The following is a 14,024-nucleotide window of genomic DNA, read 5'->3' as shown; positions in this document are numbered from 1 at the left end:
TGCTGGAATCTGAAACCAAAAGAGAAAATGCTGGAAAATCTCAGCAGGTCTGGCAGCATCTGTAAGGGGAGAAAAGAGCTGATGTTTCAAGTCTAACTGACCCTTTGTCAAAGCTAAAAAAAGGGGGAAATAGGGAGGTATTTATACTAGGCTGAGAGAAGGTGAGTCATGGCTCCAGAAGCAAAGGTAGCAATAAAGAGGTGATAATGACAGTGCACAGAGAGATTATAGGGAGATTAGGAGCGGTGAATGACCAAATCTGAAGCCAGTGCTATGTGACAAAATATGTGGGGGATGGGGGGGATGGGTGAAGCAGAGGCAAAATGGAAAACAGGGGACAAGGATAGCAAAGGGGGAGAGGAGAGGAAAGGAAAAGGGTGACAAGAGAGTAGGGAGCGAGAGAAAGAGAGACAATCAAGAAATAAGAGGTACAGAACAGTGAAAAAAAAAAAAAAAATAAATGAAATAAAATTACGGAGCAGAATGAAAACAGAGGGGTCGAGAGGGAATAATCATCTGAAGTTGTTGAATTTGATGTTGAGGCCGGCAGGCTTAGTCGGAAGTTGAGATGTTGTTACTCCAGTTTGCATTGAGCTTCACTGGAACAGTGCAGCAGGCCAAGGACAGACATGTGGGCATGGGAGCAGGATTGTGTGTTAAAGTGGCAAGCCACGTGAAGGTCCGGGGCCTGACTGCATGCTGACGTTGCTCCCAATGTGGTCTCCTCTATATCGGAGAGACAAAATGCCGACTGGGTGATCGCTTTGCTGACCTTAGAGTGCAGGTTCATAGCTCCTTGAAAGTGGAGTCGCAGGTAGGTAGGATAGTGAAGAAGGCATTTAGTATGCTTTCCTTTATTGGTCAGAGCATTAAGTATAGGATTTGGGAGGTCATGTTGCGGCTGTACAGGATGTTGCTTAATCCACTTTTGAAAGATTGCGTGAAATTCCGGTGTCCTTCATATCGGAAGGAGGTTGTGAAGCTTGAAAGGGTTCAGAAAAGATTTACAAGGATGTTGCCAGGGTTTGAGTATTTGAGCTATAGGGGAGCCTGAATAGACTGGGGCTGTTTTCCATGGAACGTCGAAGGTTGAGAGGTGACCTCAGAAGTTTATTAAATCATGAGGGGCATGGATAGGATAAATAGACAAAGTCTTTTACTTGGGGTGGGGTGAGTCCAGAACTAGAGGGCTTAGGTTTAGGATGAGAGAGAAAAGACATAAAAGGGACTTAAGGGGTAACTTTTTCATGCAGAGGGTGGTGAGTATATGGAATGAGCTACTAGAGGAATAGTGGAGGCTGGTACAATTGCAATATTTAAAAGGCATTTGGATGGGGTTATGAATATGAAGGGTTTAGAGGCATATGGGTCAAGTGCTGGCAAACGAGACTAGATTAGGTTGGGATATCTGGTCGTCATGGACGGGTTGGACCAAAGGGTCTGTTTCCACGCTGTACATCTCTGTGACTGTGACTGGGACTGTTATCCTGGGATGAGTATTTGCTAGAGTAGTTGAGGAGGCTTTAAACTAAAATGATAGGGATGGGAATCTATGCAAGGAGTCAAAGGAAGGGGTATCAAGGACAAGAGCGAAAGACAGCAAAGGACAATAATACAAGTAATAGGCAGAGAAATCAAGGGCCAGGATCAAACAAGGACATAGTGAAAACTAATGTGAATGGATAAAGTAATATTAAAAAGACAAGTCTTCACTTAATTGTGAATACTTTATGCTTTATGGCACCACACTTAAATAGCGACTAATGAATCTAAAGGACCCATTAGATACCACCAGCAAAACTAACGTCGTTTACAATATACCATGCAAGAACTGTAAAAAAACACTACATCGGACAAACTAGCAAGAAACTTACCACCATGATACATGAATACCAACTGCCTACTAAACAACACAATCCACTATCACTAGTTTCCATACATACAGACAAAGAAGGACACCACTTTGACTGGGACAACACACACATCCTAGGACAGGAGAAACAAAGACACACACGAGAATTCTTAGAGGCATGACATTCTACCCAGAACTCCATCAATAAAAACATCTACCTTTCTTTGAAAAAAACCCAGAAATGACATCACCCACCTTAAGAAATCAAGACCTGTAAATAGAGAGGCGGGACATACCACCAGCTCTTCAGTGGAGACTCTCACTGATGATGTTACCTAGTGTGGTGACGACACATCTGAAAACAAACTTTCCAGCTCAGCAAGCTAATTTACTTAGTTCTTATAGATTGGAGGGTAATTAATCTAATCCCTCTATTTAAGAAGGGAGACAGAGAGAGAAACCAGGAATTGTAGACCAGTCAGCCTGACACTGATAGTGGGAAAAATGCTAGAGTCAAGATTAGAGTGGTGCTGGAAAAGCACAGCAGGTCAGGCAGAATCTGAGCAGGAAAATCAACGTTTCAGGCAAAAGCCTTTCATCAGGAGGCTTTTGCCCGAAACATTGATTTTCCTGCTCCTCAGATGCTGCCTGACCTGCTGCGCTTTGTCAGCACTGCTCTAATCTTAACTCTAATTACCAGCATCTGGAGTACCCACTTCTGCCCTGAAAAATGCTACAGTCCATTATAAAAGAATGAATAACTGACCATTTGGAAAGCATTGGCAGGATCAAACAGAGAATGGATTTACAAAAGGGAAATCATGTTTGAAAAATTTACTGGAATTCTTCGAGGATGTAATCCATAGAGGTGATGAGGGAGAGTCAGTGGAATGTGGTTTATTATACAGACTTTCAAAGGGCTTTTGATGAAGACCCACAGAAGAGATTAATGTATAAAATTAAAGCACATGGGAATGGGGGTAATGGACTGAGATGGATAGAAAATTGGTTGAGACAGGAAAAGAAAATAGGAATAAACAGGTCTTTTTCCAAATGGTTTTGCCAATGACAAGAGGAGTACAGCATGGAGCTCTCAGACCCCAGCTATTCACAATATACATTAATGATTTGGTTGATAGAACTAAACACCATATCTTCAAATTTGCAGATGAGACAAAGCTGAGTGGGAGTATGAATTGTGAGGAGGGTGCAGAGATGTTTCAATATGATTTGGACAAGCTGAATGAGTGGGCAAACATATTGTGGATGCAGTATATTATGGATACATAAATGTGAGGTTATCCACATGGGAGTAAAAACAGGAAGGTAAATTATTATTTGAATGTCTGTAAATAGCAAAAGGAGAATTTGCAACAAGACCAGAGCCAGTCACTGAAGGTAAGCATATATGTACAGCAGGCAGTCAAGGTGGTAAATGGAAGTTGGCCTTCAGAGTGACAGGATTTACGTATGGAGCAGAGATGTCTTGCTGCAAATATACAGAGCCTTGGTGAGACCATAGACCTGGAATACATTGTGCAGGTTTGGTCACCTTATCTGAGGAAGAATGTTCTTGCTATAGAGGGAGTGCAATGAAAGTTAATAAGACTGATTCCTGGGATGGCAGAATTTACGTAGGAGAAGTTGAAATGGTTAGGATTACATTCACTGCAGTTCAAAAGAAGGGGATCTCATGGAAACCCTATAAAATTCTAACAAGACTAGACAGGGTAGATGCAGAGGAGTCCAGAAATATGGCACATAATCTAAGAATACTTGGAAAACCATTTAGGACTGAGATGAGGAAAGATTTCTTCAGCCAGAGAGTGGTGAGCCAGTGAAATTCACTACCACAGAATGCAGTGGAGGCCAACATTGTATGATTTCAAGGAAGAGTTAGATATAGCACTTGGAAGTGAAGGAGTGAAAGGATATGGGGGGGGGGGGGAGGGGGGAGGGGTAGAAAACAGGAAAAGGCGGAGTTGGATAATCAGTCAATATCATAATGAATAGCAGAGCAGACCCAGAGGAGATTGGCCTACTCCTGTCCCCATAGTCTATATTTCTATGATATAAAAACAGGCCTGTGTGTTTCTTGCTTCATTAAATTTTTGGATAACTGCAAGAATATAAATCCCCAACAATGCATTTTGACATAAATTGAGGTTAATGTCATGTAGTGTCAAAGTCTGATTTTTGCTTTTTCATAGTCATTAAAATTGTTTGCAAAAGTGCAACAGTGTCGGCAGGTTATGAACACCCAATAGCTTTGAATTATGTATTTCTAGGCTCAGTGTGTAGATGGTGAGAAAAGTACTTTATTCTGACCAGTAGATAGAAAATTTTAAAGCGTACAAATTATTTTATTTGTTCAAAGGCATAGTTGATCAAAATTTCCTTGCTGATGCTACATATTTCTGATCTTAGCGGCAATTTTGAAATTCTGGTTTTAAAAAAAACTGCTGACTGCACAGTGGCATAATCTGATGTTGAAAAACTACATTCAACAAAGACGACATTTATTGAAATCTGGCTCAACCATATCAATGTAAATTTTACATGAACAAACACGGAACTCAGTAGCTTTTATAAGAGATACTCAACACTTCGGCATCACATTATGTGCACTGAAGAAATGTGATCTAAAATCGTCCCCCATTGAAGGAGAGGAAACCTACTCAGTATGAACAACTGAGGTTTAAATTTAAATTGTCTGGAAAGAAAAAGTCAAATATAATTTTCCTAACTACAAGGTTTAGTGGTTTGGATCTGATTTAGAAAAATACAAGTTTAAGATTAGCTTGTTTACATAAATGATTCATCTAGTGCCTTCTGTCCTGAATCACACGATTAGAATATGTAGTCTTTTAGGAGCTGTGACATTTAATCTTGTACAAATATCAAAGATGAAAACAATGCTGGAATGTGTAACAAAAACAGTCAAATTAAAATTGACTTAGGAGAAGATTTGATGAGTCCCTTGGTAAGGTGCTTGAATTATGAAAAATATACCACATTATACTAAAGATTTGGAGCTACAAAGCTAAAATTATATCTAGGGAACAGAAAACTAACAGAATTGATGTTTTCTGCACAGGACAGTAGTGTATCCATGACTCTTCCATTTTCCATTTGCAAGCTGGCGTGATTTAAAAAAGCCTGATGAAACCAAGTTAGAGCATGGGATTGTGGGCTTGTGGAAGCAGAATTTTGAGCAAAAGAATAGTGAAAGAAAGCATATCAAACAAATCTATATCAAAGCATAGTGCTATCCTTAATGTGGAGGGAAAGAGACACCCAAGTTGTCAATCAAATAAAAAAGATTCTGACTGTAATCACATTGTTGTTTGTGGGGACTTGCTGTGTGAAACATGGCTGCTGTTTTTCTGACACTATAAAAGAAAACATTTCAAAAGTAGTTAATTGACTGTAAATCATACAGATCGGCCTGTAGTCCTGAAGGGAAAGATATAACTGCAAGTCTGTGTCTCATAATGTAAATAAAATAAAGTTTAAAGACAATTTGCACTTCTGTAATTATTAATAATCTTGAGTGAGAAATTAGTGCAATAGACTCTTAGAATGTGGAATTTAGCTTCAGAGAGCATTTCTGATCAGCGGGCTGATGGGAAAAATAAGATTGTCCATCTGAATTAATAAATGATGTCAGTTTTTAGTAGCATTAGGGTGTAGAGTTGAGCAGGGCAGTGTAGGTTTTCACGCTATTATTAAGGAACCGAGTCAGTGTGTGTTTAATGGGTGAGGAAGTGAGAGATTTGATCATCAGACATCCCTACACATTTCCATCAAATGGAACAAAAGAAAATTGTAGACGTTTCAAATGAACATTGAAGTGGGGTGGCACGAGCAAGGAGATAAAAATTGCACAAAGGGTTGAGAGAGCCATAATGTTTGATAGGTTTATAATGCAGATACGTAAGCACAGAGCATGATAAATAAAGTTGCTGAGCTGCAGCTGTGAATAACCACAAGGGAATATGATGTGGCATTAACTTTCTTGTTAAAAGACAGTTCACATAAACCACTCTTGAAGTTAGCTTTAGGAAACAGAAATGAGCAAGTAAAGGGATATCAGTGGGAGAACATTTGGGAGGTAGTGATTACAGTTCAGCTGGACCAAGACAAACCAAGAATATTTATTTTTTAAAAATTATGCAAAGACCAATTAAACTCTTTTTTAACAAAAATGTGCATAGCTGGCTGGACCAGTATTTACCGCCTACGTGTAATTGACCAGAAGGCAGCTGACAGCCTGTCTCTTTGTTGGCTACGTAGAACAGTCCATCTTCCGTAGTTACACCGGCACCACTCCCCACCTCTTCCTCCGCTACACTGATGACTGCATCAGCGCCACCTCGTGCTCCCGCGAGGAGGTTGAGCAGTTCACCAACTTCACCAACACATTCCACCCCGACCTTAAATTCACCTGGACCATATCTGATACCTCCCTCCCCTTCTTGGGCCTCTCCACCTCCATTAATGATGACCGACTTCACACTGACATTTTTTATTACAAACCCACTGACTCCCACAGCTACCTGGATTACACCTCTTCCCACCCTACCTCCTGCAAAAATGCCATCGCATATTCCCAATTCCTCTGCCATATCTGCTCCCAGGAGGACCAATTCCACCACAGAACACACCATAGATAGTTTTACATAGAACATTACAGCGCAGTACAGGCCCTTCGGCCCTCGATGTTGCGCCGACCTGTCATACCAATCTGAAGCCCATCTAACATATTCCATGTACGTCCATATGCTTGTCCAATGGCGACTTAAATGTACTTAAACTTGACGAACCTACTACCATTGCAGGCAAAGCATTCCGTACCCTTACTACTCTCTGAGTAAATAAACTACCTCTGACATTTGTCTTATACCTATCTCCCCTTAATTTAAAGCTATGCCCCCTCGTGCTCACGGTCACCATACTTGGAAGAAGGCTCTCCCTGTCCACCCTATCTAACTCTCTGATTATCTGGAATGTCTCTATTAAGTCACCTCTCAACCTTCTTCTCTCTAACGAAAACAGCCTCAAGTCCTTCAGCCTTTCCTCGTAAGACCTTCCCTCCATACCAGGCAACATCCTAGTAAATCTCCACTGCACCCTTTCCAAAGCTTCCACATCCTTCTTATAATGCGGTGACTGTATACAATACTCCAAGTGCAGCCGCACCAGAGTTTTGTACAGCGGTAGCATAACCTCATGGTTCCGGAACTTGATCCCTCTATTAATAAAAGCTAAAACACTGTATGCCTTCTTAACAATCCTGTCAACCTGGGTGGCAACTTTCAAGGATCTGTGTACCTGGACACAGAGATCTCTCTGCTCATCGACACTACCAAGAATCTTACCATTAACCCAGTGCTTTGCATTCCGGTTACTCCGACTAAAGTGTATCACCTCACACTTGTCCGCATTAAACTCCATTTGCCACCTCTCAGCCCCGCTCTGCAGCTTATCTATGTCTCTCTGTAACCTACAACATCCTTCGTCACTATCCACAACTCCACCAACCTTAGTGTCGTCTGCAAATTTACTAACACATCCTTCTATGCCCTCATCTAGGTCGTTTTTAAAAATGACGAACAGCAGCGGATCCAACACCGACCCTTGCGGTACACCACTGGTAACTGGACTCCAGGATGAACATTTCCCATCAACCACCACCCTCTGTCTTCTTTCAGTCAGCCAATTACTGATCCAAACTGCTATATCTCCCACAATCTCATTCTTACGCATTTTGTACAAACCTTATTGAACGCCTTGCTGAAAAACATATACACCAAATCAACCGGTTTATACTCATCTACCTGTTCGGCCACCTTCTCAAAGAACTCAATAAGGTTTGTGAGGCACGACCTACCAGATGGCCTCCTTCTTTAGAGATCGCAGTTTCCCTTCTCACGTGGTTGAAGATGCCCTCCAACGCATCTCATCCACACCCCGCACCTCCACCTTCAAACCCCACCTCTCCAACCGTAACAAGGACAGAACCCCCCGGTCCTCACTTTCCACCCTACCAACCTTCGCAATAACCGCGTCAACCGCCGACATTTCCGCCACCTCCAAACGGACCCCACCACCAGGGATATATTTCCCTCCCCACCCCTTTCCAATTTCCACAAAGATCGCTCCCTCCATAACTACCTGGTCAGGTCCACGCCCCCAAACAACCCACCCTCCCATCCTGGCACTTTCCCCTGCCAGCGCAGGAATTGCAAAACCTGCGCCTACACCTCCTCCCCCACCACCATCCAAGGCCCCAAAGGAGCCTTTCACATCCATCAAATTTTCACCTGCACATCCACCAATGTCATTTATTGTATCTGTTGTTCCCGATGCGGTCTCCTCTACATTGGGGAGACTGGATGCCTCCTGGCAGAGAGTTTCAGGGAACATCTCTGGGACACCTGCACCAATCAACCCCACCGCCCTGTGGCCCAACATTTCAACTCCCCCTCCCATTCTGTCGAGGACATGCAGGTCCTGGGCCTCCTCCACCACTGCTCCCTCACTACCTGACGCCTGGAGGAAGAATGCCTCATCTTCTGCCTCGGAACACTTCAACCCCAGGGCATCAATGTGGACTTCATCAGTTTCCTCATTTCCCCTTCCCCCTACCTTACCCCAGTTACAACCTTCCAGCTCAGCACTGTCCTCATGACCTGTCCTACCTATCTCCCTTCCCACCTATCTGCTCCACCCTCCCCTCTGACCTATCACCTCCATCCCCACCCCCATTCACCTATTGTACTCTATGCTACCTTCTTCCCAGCTCCCCCCCTTCCCCCACCACCATTTATCTCTCCACCCTGGAGGCTTCCTGCCTCTACTCCTGATGAAGGGCTTTTGCCTGAAACATCGATTTTCCTGCTCCTCGGATGCTACCTGACCTGCTGTGCATTTCCGGCACCACTCTGACCTAAACTCTGGTTTCCAGCATCTGCAGTCCTCACTTTTGCCTAATCAACTACATTGCTGAGAGTCTGAAATCACACAGGCCGGACAAGCCAAGGAAAGCAGTTTCCTTCCCTAAAAGGATATTAGTGAATCAGGTGGGTATTTTTCACAACAATGGGAAGGCGATGGTCTGGTGGTATTATTGCTAGACTATTAATCCAGTAACATTAGCATTACTGCCCCAATGAAGCATTTGATAAATGTGCCACACAATAGATTTGAGAGTAACAGGAGACAAAGAGTACTTATATATTTTTTTAAAATGGAGGATGATTTGTAATGAAGTTCCTCAGATGTTTAGACCATGTTCTTCTTGATTTAAATTCACAACCTATATCTCTTATCACAATCTGAAGATAATACTAAGCTTATAAATAATGTTAACCATGAGGAGGGCAATATACAATTTCAAACCTAGGCTAATGTTCTGAGGACATCAGGTTCAGATCCTGCCATGGCAGATGGTAAAGTTTGAATGCAATAAAATCTGGAATAATTTAGAGATCAAAGAGGTGTAAAGGAAAATGAGAATCAGCAAGTGAGAGTATGGAAGGGAAAAAAAAACAAAAGCCACACTTTGCAGTAGATACAAAGATGACACTAAATGACTGAAGGGGTAATGATGCAAGGAAAAAAGAAAATAGAGGAGTTGAAAGTGACATCAATAAATGCTAGCTAAAAAAATACAGGAGCAAAGATCATGGTCTGTAACTGTTGAATGAAGTCTTGAGTCTAAATCGCTGTAAGCCATGAAGTACCTAATTGAAGAATGAAGTGCTGTTCCTCAAGCTTCCTTTGAGCTTCATTATACCATTTCAGAGATTGATAGGGTGCAGAGAATAAAATGATAAGCAACCAGAAACTGGATATCTGTAGTATGGACTAGATGGATGCGTGTGCAAAACGATCATCCCATGTGATGGTTTTCAATAAGTTTCTCATGACTAGTGTCCATCTCCCTCAAACATGTTGAACAGTAATCTAACATTTGCAACCCTCCAGCCACAGAGTCTCAAAGCTTTACAGCATGAAAACAAGCCGTTTGGCCCAACTTGTTCAGGCTTCCCAGTTTTCACAATTAAACTAGTCCCATTAGTCTGTATTTAGGCCATATCCATCCATGTACCTGTCCAAATATTTCTTAAATGACAAAACTGTACTAGCCTCCACCATTACTTCTGGCAGCTGTTCCAGACATTCACCATCCTGTGTGTGAAAAAATTGCCCCCCCCCCTCCTCCCCAACCCACAGATCCTTTTGTATCTCTCTGTTCTCACCTTAAATCTGTTTCCTCCAGTTTTAGTCTCCCTGACCATGGGAAAAAGTTGTTGGCTTTCTAGCTTATCTACACCTTTCATGATTTTATAGATCTCTAAAAGGTCACCCCTCAGTCTGCTATGCTCCAGGGAAAAAAGTCCCTGGACTCTTTTTATAACTCAAACCTTCCAGTCCAAGTTGCATTCTCCTAAGTCTTTTCTGCATTTTTCTACTTTCATAATATCCTTTCTATAATAGGGTGACCACAACTGCACACACCACTCCAAAATGTGGCCTCAGCAACATCTAGTACAGCAGCAACAAGATGCTCCAACTCCTATAGTTAATGGTTTGACTGATGAAAGCAAGCACGCTAAAAGCCTTCTTCACCATCCTGTCTGCTTATGACTCCGCATTCAAGGAGCTATGAACCTGTACCTGCAAATCTCTTTATTCTCTAACACTCTCCAGAAACTGTGTAAGACTCACCAAAATGCAATTTATCTAAATTAAACTCCATCTCACATTCCTCAGCCCACTGGGCCAGTTGACTAAGATCTCACTGCATTCCCAAATAATCATCTTCACTGCCCACTATTGCACCAATCTTGGTGTCATCCACAAAGTTACTAAGCATACCTCCTAAGTTCTCATCCAAATTACTTGCATAAATGAAGAATAACAGTGGGTTCAGCACCGATCCCTGTGGCACACCGCTGGTGATAGGCCTTCAGTTTGAAAAACAATCCTGTACCACCACCCTCGGCCTTCTACCGTCAAACCAAATTTGTATCCAATTGGCTAGTTCTCCCTGGAACCCAAGAGATTTAACCTTACTCAACAGCCCACCATGCTGTAACTTGTCAAAGGTCTTGCTAAAGTCCATGGAGACAACAATGCCTTATACTTTTTTAGTCACCCTTTTAAAAAACTCAATCAAATTTGAGAGATACGATTTCCCAAAAAGCCATGTTGATTGTCCCAAATGTATCCTTGCCTCCAAATGCCTATAGATCTGGCTCTCAGAATGCCCTCTAACAACTTACCCACCACAGATGTTAGGCTCGCCAATCTGTAGTTTGCAGACATTTCTTTTCTGCAACATGTCTTATACAGTGGCACAACATAAGCCACTGTTCAATCTTCCGGCAGTTCACCCATGGCTGTTAATGATACAAATATCTCTGCTAGCCTCCCACAAAGTCCTGGGATACACTTCATCAGGTCCAGAGCATTTAGTGACCTTAAAATGCATTTTAAGACTTCTAGCACTTCTTCTTCAAGACATTATTATTTATCTCCCCAAGCTCCCAAGCATCCATGCCTTTCTTGATGGTAAATACTGATGAGAAAGATTCATTTAGGATCTTGCCCATTTCTTGTGGTTTTGCACATAGAAGACTTTATTGATATTTAAGAGGCCCTATTCTCTCACTAGTTACTCTTTTGCCCTTCATGTACTTGTATAATTTCATTGGATTCTCCTTTACCTTATATGACAAAACTATCTCATGCCCCCTTTTAGCCATTCTGATTTCTCTCTCAAGTGTACTCTGACGCCCTCTATATTCCGCAAGGAATTCAGTCGAGCCCAGCTATCTATACATATCACATGTTGCTTTTTCTTGACCAGGACCTCAATAACTCTCGTCATAATGAGTTGTAATTCACTAGGAGGTGGGGGTAGAATAAAAGCCAAATGAACGCTGACAAAAAAATCTAAAATAAACTTGCGATGCAAACCCAGCTACTATCATGTTGTTTTACCTTATAGTCTACTCAGAAGAAACAAGTGGAGATAAGTTCATGCATAGGGACTTGGTTTATTCATTTGATTATTTTATACTGAAGTCTATTTTACACTCATCAATTTGACCTTTGCACACTGTGACCAAGCAAAATATTCATATATGAAAATTAGCTTTCCACGAATGGTCACAGATCATGGAAAATGTTGCACATATTATGGTCTTTTTTAAAATGAAAGTAGCCCTGTCACACTGTTTCAATATCCAATGTAGATGAAAAGTCTGCGATTGTTGCTTCTGCTTTTTCAATTATTTCTTTCAGCAACCTCGAATCCATTCCTCTAGACCAAGCTACTTACTAATTTCCTTTTATGTCACTAACTTTAACACACTTTCTGTATGAATTTCTACCTAAGTGACAATCTATCACACTCCTCTTTCAGCATATAATCCATTTCATTTCTGAGGACATGCAAAGTATTCATTTTACACTTTAGCTCTGCCCTTTGCCTCTACTTGAAGATTTGCTTTTGAAATCTTAACAGGCCCAGGTAACAGGACAGTTATGAACTGTGACCAATGAATGTATCTTTCGGACTGTGAGTATAAACATTGGTGACCCCCAAGAGTGACTATGTGTTTTTTTTTCCCTCATATCCATTTGTAAATGATGCAAAATATAAACAGGGTTGTAAACAACTTCATAAGGATAGATGAAGATTTTGAAGCAATAAACTGAGCAAATACTTCCTAGGTATTACAAAATTGGTAACATGGGAGACAGGACTCAAAAGCAGAAAAGAAGCAGTCAATTATATGTAAAATGTATGTGCAAAGCAAGATGATACTTAAATTTGCTCAAAATTATAGTTTTATAATGTTACCTTTCTAATGGCACAAGTGAAGGTGGTGGAGCTCCAGGTGGAGGCAGGAAGCCTGAAACAAACATTTAATTCTTAAGTATATTCTTAAGCATTCCAATTTACAAGTTATAACACCAGCTCCACAAATGTACCACTTGCCTATTTAATGGCAAAAAAGCTTTGGATTTTCAATATTCCATGATTTTAGTAGTATCCGTGAATAAAGAAATATTGGACTTGTACTGACGGTTTTCCATTGGCTTTATTTTCACAGTCATAACTATTGCTTGCAATTAGACCAGAAAACAATTAAACATCGGAGCAGAATTAGACCATTTAGCCCATCATGGCTGCTCTACCTTTTGATCATGGCAGATTTGTTTCTTAACCCCAATCTCCTGCTTTCTCCCAGTAACCCCTGATCCCCTTACTAATCAAGAATCGGTCTGTCTTAAATTCACTCAATGACTTGGCCTCCACAGCCCTCTGCAGCATTGAGTTCCACTGATTCACCACCCTCTGGCTGAAGAAATTCCTCATCCCAGTTCTAATCAGAACCATTTGTCAAATACCGACATGGACATAATGCACTGAATTAAAGCCCAATTGCTTAGCTGAAGTTTCCATCCCAACACAAAATGGTGTAAATATAATTACAGTTGGCATGGATACTATTATATTCTATATTCTACTTTTATACACAAACTTAACTAAAACTACTATTTATAGTAATATGAAGCATACCTGGTGGTGGTGTCGTTAAAGGCATTCCTAGAAAGAAATGTATTAAGTTAGTAACTCCACAAAGCACATCATTAGGTTTTATTTTGTACAGTACATGTAAAAGCTGGGTGCAGGTGGCAAATTGGATTTCTTGTTCTTTCAAATCCAACCTGAACTGATGAGACCAAGATCATCTTAAACTAAATTCAATGGGCACGAAAACAAAAAAACACATTTAAAATGTCAAGCATTGGTAAACTAACTCAGTCATCAACGTGGATTGAACTTTAAATGGTAACAACAAGCTCTCTTCCAAGATCAGAATCAAGGCACATTGTTGGAGAGTGCAGAGGAGGCATTGCTCTGTTTTTAATCCGTGCCACACTTTGGGAATGCTAGTAAATCTTAGAAATTCAGAGTGTGTAAAGAGGTCACTTGGCCCATTATGACCAGGCTACTGGAAAGTAGCTACTCTACTTTGCAACATCTTGGTCGGCAGCCATGTAGGTTTAGGCACTTCAAGTGCACATCCAAAAAAACAAGTGTTACCGATAGAGAAACAAACGTCTTTCAGGCAGTGAGTTCCAGTTC

At 41.3% G+C, this 14,024-nt stretch overlaps 1 protein-coding gene across 6 annotated transcripts in view; it reads right to left on the bottom strand.

Moving 5' to 3' along the window:
* The window catches only part of fip1l1a (FIP1 like 1a (S. cerevisiae)), a 120,031-nt gene that overhangs the window by 38,100 nt on the left and 67,907 nt on the right, over positions 1–14,024 (bottom strand). For all 6 annotated transcript variants that reach the window (XM_043690917.2, XM_043690926.2, XM_043690936.2 and 3 more), the window contains 2 exons: positions 13,455–13,481; positions 12,732–12,783 (listed from right to left, as the gene is read on the bottom strand). In XM_043690917.2, the coding sequence (XP_043546852.2) occupies positions 12,732–12,783; positions 13,455–13,481 (79 nt within the window). The remainder of the gene's footprint in view (positions 1–12,731; positions 12,784–13,454; positions 13,482–14,024) is intronic.

Source organism: Chiloscyllium plagiosum, unplaced genomic scaffold (assembly GCF_037043375.1).
Source record: "Chiloscyllium plagiosum isolate Xiang-an unplaced genomic scaffold, Cpla_swu_hap1 HiC_scaffold_1, whole genome shotgun sequence".
In the NCBI taxonomy this organism is placed as follows: domain Eukaryota; kingdom Metazoa; phylum Chordata; class Chondrichthyes; order Orectolobiformes; family Hemiscylliidae; genus Chiloscyllium; species Chiloscyllium plagiosum.
This window is presented reverse-complemented; position numbering and strand designations above follow the sequence as displayed.